This window comes from Archocentrus centrarchus, chromosome 24 (assembly GCF_007364275.1).
Source record: "Archocentrus centrarchus isolate MPI-CPG fArcCen1 chromosome 24, fArcCen1, whole genome shotgun sequence".
NCBI lineage: Eukaryota > Metazoa > Chordata > Actinopteri > Cichliformes > Cichlidae > Archocentrus > Archocentrus centrarchus.
The window spans coordinates 32,266,573-32,272,572 of NC_044369.1; the positions used below are offsets into that span (position 1 = coordinate 32,266,573).

The following is a 6,000-nucleotide window of genomic DNA, read 5'->3' on the forward strand; positions in this document are numbered from 1 at the left end:
AAATTCACCTCAAAATATTTTGTCCTTATTTCCTATTTCTCTCTTCCTCTCTGTCCTACTGTTTCACTTACACACACAAATACACAGATCATTGCACACACATACTAAACGAAGCACCCATTTTTCTTTTCTCTCTCTCTCTGAAACAAACATGGGAATACAAATACGCAGCAGTAGTCAGTCCCACACACACGGAGGCCTCCTCACACACAAACACAGACAGCAGGTCCAGCAACAAACAAATACAAACACCGAACGACAAACATTTATCAATTTCCTCTCTAGAGAATATTGTTATAAACCATTTTTTTCCCCCATGTGATTAGATTCTGGGATTACTTGGCAAATCTTTTACTTTCTGTTGAGTCAAACACCTATTTTAGCCTAATTTTAAATGGAGACATCTCTCCTTTAAATCTGCTTTCAGGTTAATATCTGTGCTTGTGAGTTTGCACAAAAAGAATTTTACATCACCAGTTTTTTGAAGTTTCACCCTCTTTTTAATCGGAGCCCCTTTTCTACACCCAGTGTCGTCAGTCATTTTGTCAGTCAGTCTAAACTGCAACAACAAAAACAATGTTAAGAAGGTACTATTTATATTTTTTCTTTTTTAGGATTATTATTTTTATTACAAAAACCTAAAAACCCCCTCAGAAGGGCACTCGTTCAGTCCGCCGATCAGACGGCCCATGGGCTCAACACCGTCCGACTCATTTTGCCTATATATTTTTTTTTAATAGCCTGTCATGTCTGGCAGTTTTCGCAATCAGAATATGATCCGAATACGCTGGTGTACCAAACATATTTGCTTTTCCAAGAATAGCTCTGTAAGTTTTACAATAGGCTACTCTTGTTAGTATGTATTTAGTTTGTATTTTAATTTAATTTAATTTATTTATACCAGGCGTGACAGGCAGAAAGGAAAGGGTAGGAAAAGGAGTGAGAAAGAAAAGGAAAAAAAAGAAAAGAGAAAAAACAAAAAAACAAAAACAAAACAAAGGTGAGAAAAGAATAATCAAAGAATGATATCCACACATATACATAAACATCCACATATCTACACATGCACATAAACACACATACACTCATACACACATACACACACACACAATCCTGTGTGGCATATGGCGACATATGCCACACATATGCCTATGCGGCTGTATAGGGCCCCCTGACCACCAGGGCCCCCCCAAGCTCGCCCACATTTGTCATGAAACTTTTTGGTTTGTTTTCATTTTTTACAAATGCCAATTTCCTAAAAGAAAGAAGAGACTATTCTAACTGTCCAGATTTGTACACTTGTAACAACACTAATTTAATGAGTAGGCTACACTCTAATATTTCTGTCTCAGACTGATGATAAAAAGCTAATTCATGCATCTGTTACTTCTAGGATGGACTATTGTAATTCATTATTATCAGGCTGTCCTAAAAGCTCCCTGAAAAGCCTTCAGCTGATCCAAAATGCTGCAGCTAGAGTACTGACAGGGACTAGAAAGAGAGAGCAGATTTCTCCCATATTGGCTTCTTTTCATTGGCTCATAGTATGGTATCACCCCAACAGAGCACTTCGCTCTCAGCCTGCTGGCTTACTTGTGGTTCCCAGGATACTTAAGAGTAGAATGGGAGGCAGAGCCTTCAGCTTTCAGGCCCCTCTTCTCTGGAACCAGCTCCCAGCTTGGATTCAGGAGACAGACACCCTCTCTATTTTTAAGATTAGGATGAACGATGGGTTTTCTCTGTATTTATTGTGGGGTCTTTACCTTACACTATAAAGTGCCTTGAGATGTCTGTTTGTTGTGAGTTGGCACTGTATAAATAAAATGTAACTGAATTAAAAAATTGAATTGAAAAGGCTGAAACTGTAATATATCCTAAAAAAAAAACAATAATCAACTTTAACCATCCAGCATTAATAACAATTAAGTTCAGGGGACAATGAAGTGGTATGAAGGGGGCCCCAAATCAAATCTTGCTTAGGTCCTCTTCAAGGCTTGGGCAGACTCTGCTGTAGGTGAAGACAGCAGCAGTGTGATGAGCAATGGCGATTGATTAATATCAATAATTATTTACATTTGCATACTTCCCAAAATCTGGCAGCCACGGCACCTTAAATCTGATAAAATAGCAAACGGTCAAGGCCGAGAAGTGTTGGATGAGCAGCAAGTGTCCATTTTAGGCTGCATCACAGCATTTTAGATATTTAGGTTAAAGGTGTGCTGAAAGGCTGCACAGTAGTTTGAATTTGTAGCCTCTGTGCTGGTTAAACATGTTTTAAAAAGCACTCAAGCAGGTGAAATAACAGATTTTAAAAAACTAAATGATACGTCAAAGCTTTGCAATTTAAGCATTACTAAAGTAAGTTAAAAAAAAAGAAGTATAAAAGTATTATTAGCAAAAGGTATGCCCACACTGAATAGGAGTAAAACAGTGTCAAATGCTTCTAAGACATAGTTGCGGGCCGGTCTAAGCCAAAAATGCCAGGGCCGATTTTTTGCCCCAGTCCAGCCCTGAGCAGCCCTGTAACCTCAGGACAGAGGAAGCCAAGTGAGTAACTGTAAGAGTGAACTGGGTCCCATTTTCATGTATTTACTTTTTAGAAAGGGTAAAACATGTTGATTGACATGGTAATGCAGATCTATCATTAGGTATTTTAAGCACAGGTAGGTGAACTGGTTGGTGCAATATTGTGTTTCACTGCTTAATGAATTGTAATACATAATAATAATACATAATAATAATAAAATTGTACACAGCAAATTTCTGGAGTGAAAAATTTGGTAGTTACGCAAAAAAGAGTGAAAGTGTTAAATTTGTGGAGTTTATTCGTGGACTCTAACTCTTGTTTGGGTTGAGGTATATTAAGTGTCAGGGTAATATTTTGGAGTTCATTCAGAGGGTGTTCAGGAGTGTGAATCAACCCCTCCCCTGGAGTTTATGTTTAACCGTCACTATGACTACACTTGCGCAACAAAGAGAAACTGAAGTGAGGTAAGATTTTTGGTCAGTTTTTGGTTTCTTTCTTTACCCTATTATAAAATGTTAGGTAGGTACAGAATTTTTGTAGATGTCGGTATGCTTGTTTTTAAGTTAATGAAAACCAGCATTATTACAAGTATGCTGCATTTGGTCTTTGACTGCTGTTAATAAGTTTAGAGAAATTCATTTTCCCTCCAGATTAGTGTGCATACCGATACTGAAGACAGGAGTCTCACTGGCTAAAGGAGTGTTAATGAGGTAAGAGTAATGCTAATGTTATAGTGATGAGCTAATGCTACAGTTAAATAAAATAACTCTGGATTATGATTTTATTTAGCAAGTTTTTTTTTTTGATATAACAGAAGAGAGTCAGGTTCATGAAGCTGCTGCTCCAGAGCTCAGTGAAGTCTTGGCAGCAGTGTTTGGCATCAGAGTAAGTAACCGCTAACCTACATTAGCTAACAATCCAATAGCAATTTCACAGTGATTCATGAAACAACTAAACATTGTTATTCTTGATCCTTTTAATGTTAGATGACCAAGACATTGATAAAGGTACAACTAGGGGCAAAGAAGAAATATGTGAAATTAGAGGACGTTTGCTTCTCTGATTTCGTTAGTGCTGGTAAGGTCTCAGTTTTGCGTAAAGCTATGGAATAGCAAGTAAGAGTACTTTGTACATAAAGTGTTGGTTGTCTTGCTACAGTCCAGGAGAAGTTTCTCATACCACAGGACACAATACTGAAAGTCACAGATGACCACAGTGTAGAAGTGGATGACGATGTCTTTCCAGAACTTGCAGCCAGAGAAATCTGTTTTGTCATCTATACTGATGATGGTAGGGCATTAAATCATTTCTAAGTTTGCAATAAAAAAATATGGTATTTGCATTTTAACCCAGAGACAGCTGGCTGGGTTGTTATTCTGTCTTGAGAATAACAAGAATCTTAATAAATATACAATTGTTCCCTCGTGAACTAAGTATGGGTTGTATTTCAGAACTTCCACTAGCTGAATCCTCCTCAAACTCTGCTGACTGCTCAGACAAGACAGAATATGGGACTCTTGGTAAGTAGTGCAGTATAAGGTGATCATGTTTTTTTCTTCAACCCAGTACTGCAGCCATGGTAGATTTATGGTATCTGTTCTAAGCCTTTGTGTGCATTATTCTGTTTTGTGATTTTCAGATCTATCTGTTGTGCAGCAAGGGGGTGAAATACCATCTTCTCCAAGTCTGACAGATACTGCATCTGTCTCAAGTAGTCTTAGCAGCGACACAAGTGATCTGGGATGTAAAAGGAGTGAATCTTTGGACAGCAACTATGCAAGAAATGTAATTATATCTTTCAGTATATACATAAAATGCTTACATGACAAATGCATTTTGCAAATAATAATACTTATAGTTAAAATGAAAAATAAGTTATCTAAAAATTTTGAAATTTAATTTGTATTTTTTTCCATTCATAATTTATGTTTTTTTAGACTGTGCAGCAAATTCTGACCTCAAAGCCAGCAGGAATGACTGTGATTAAAGAGTATGAAGAAACTGGGAGTTTGAAAGATTCCACCAGGCGATTAATGGTGAACATCATTGTCGCACACATGCGTGAAAAAGAAGGGTAAGAACACAGAATAAGACATGACTTTCTAAATTTTTAAAGGACACATTAACCCTTAATAATGATGTTTGTTTTGCTCTTTTTTTCCTTCTGTAGGAGTCGTGTTAGTAAAGCAACAAAGGAGTTTCATGCACTCGGGATTGTGTCACGGTTTCCAGCTTTGAAGGACCCATACTCAAACAAGGGATATGTACGTTTGCACAGCTTTTCATGTGTAAAATAATGATTTTGTGCACAAGCACTAAAAGTATAACAGATGTGCATGACATTTTTTTTTTAACACACAATGTTTTTTTTTTCTTTTAACTAGGAACACTTTTACGACATACAGAGCAACAAAGGCTTTCTTGAGTGGCGTTTAAAGACTGTGCAACGTCAGTCCAGAACAGCCTCTTCATCCCTCAAGAAAGTGGTGCTTAAAGGAGGTCCCACATCCTTAAGACCCACTGTAGTTACCACAGGGGACCAGCAAACAGGAGATGACTGTATGGAAGCCATATCTTTTCTCAACCACACAACAGACCGTGACTTAGTCTTCCACAAGATGAGAGATACCTTCCAATACCGTCAGCAAATACTGCACAATCCACAGCACTCAGCTGATGTACTACAAATCTTTCCTCGCTTCTTGGATATTAGACTGGTAAGCATTAAAAATTAATTTGTAAAAGTTGTATTAAAATGTTATTGGATGGCTAAATTAGTTTTCCTTCCCTTTTTAATTAGATTTTGCAAGACTTTTCACTAATGTTTGGAGAAGAGACTGCATCAAGGTTCCTGCGAAAATGGAACACCAGTTTTAAAGACAAAGTCACCCAGGAGGCCAAAAACCTAAAGGAGACTTCACTTCTAAAGCGACATCTGAGATCTGCTCTGAATGAAGGATCTGATACCACTGATGATCCAGGTACATCAAATGTTGTGGAGCAGAGTATCGTGTTGGACTGTTTGTTTGTGCAGGCACCCAAGAAAACTCACCACTTTTTAGCAAAATAGCCTCAATCATTTTGCACAATGATCAAGTTGTTTTTGCTTTGATTGAGCATGAAACTTTTTTTCATGACCATTTTCATGTTTATCAAGTGATTGAATGCATACCTAGGAAGATACTGGTTATAGAAAGGGAGCAGTTAAGACATTTTAAGTGTTTTGATGCCCAAATGTCATATGGGTGTGATTCCCAATTTTATGTTGTATCAGAAAATTGTATTATTTGAATGGCATTCATGTGAAGTTGTTCTTTCCTGATTTTTTGCACTTCAGCAGGACTAAATGGAAAAGTTTACCTTAGCACAATATTGCACTAGATAGACATTGCTGTTATGTTTTTATTTTCTGACAATCTAATGCAGCATTTATGTTATTGACTTTATACAACTTAAATTTCCCTGTTGTGAGC

General features: G+C 37.2%; 1 protein-coding gene across 3 annotated transcripts; it reads left to right on the forward strand.

The window, feature by feature from the left end:
- The first annotated feature begins 2,951 nt into the window (after window positions 1-2,951).
- Window positions 2,952-6,000, forward strand: LOC115774866 (uncharacterized). Of its 3 annotated transcripts, none has more exons than XM_030722330.1 (11): window positions 2,952-2,991; window positions 3,178-3,237; window positions 3,342-3,412; window positions 3,514-3,604; window positions 3,686-3,817; window positions 3,979-4,047; window positions 4,167-4,312; window positions 4,465-4,601; window positions 4,698-4,791; window positions 4,912-5,244; window positions 5,328-6,000. In XM_030722330.1, exons 4-11 carry the CDS (start codon window positions 3,514-3,516, stop codon window positions 5,595-5,597), a joined length of 1,272 nt encoding a protein of 423 aa, XP_030578190.1. In that variant the 5' UTR covers window positions 2,952-2,991; window positions 3,178-3,237; window positions 3,342-3,412; the 3' UTR covers window positions 5,598-6,000. The 3 variants fall into 3 exon arrangements, with proteins under 3 accessions (XP_030578190.1, XP_030578192.1, XP_030578191.1); XM_030722332.1 differs by lacking the exon at window positions 2,952-2,991 and adding an exon at window positions 2,992-3,003; XM_030722331.1 differs by lacking the exon at window positions 2,952-2,991 and adding an exon at window positions 2,997-3,046.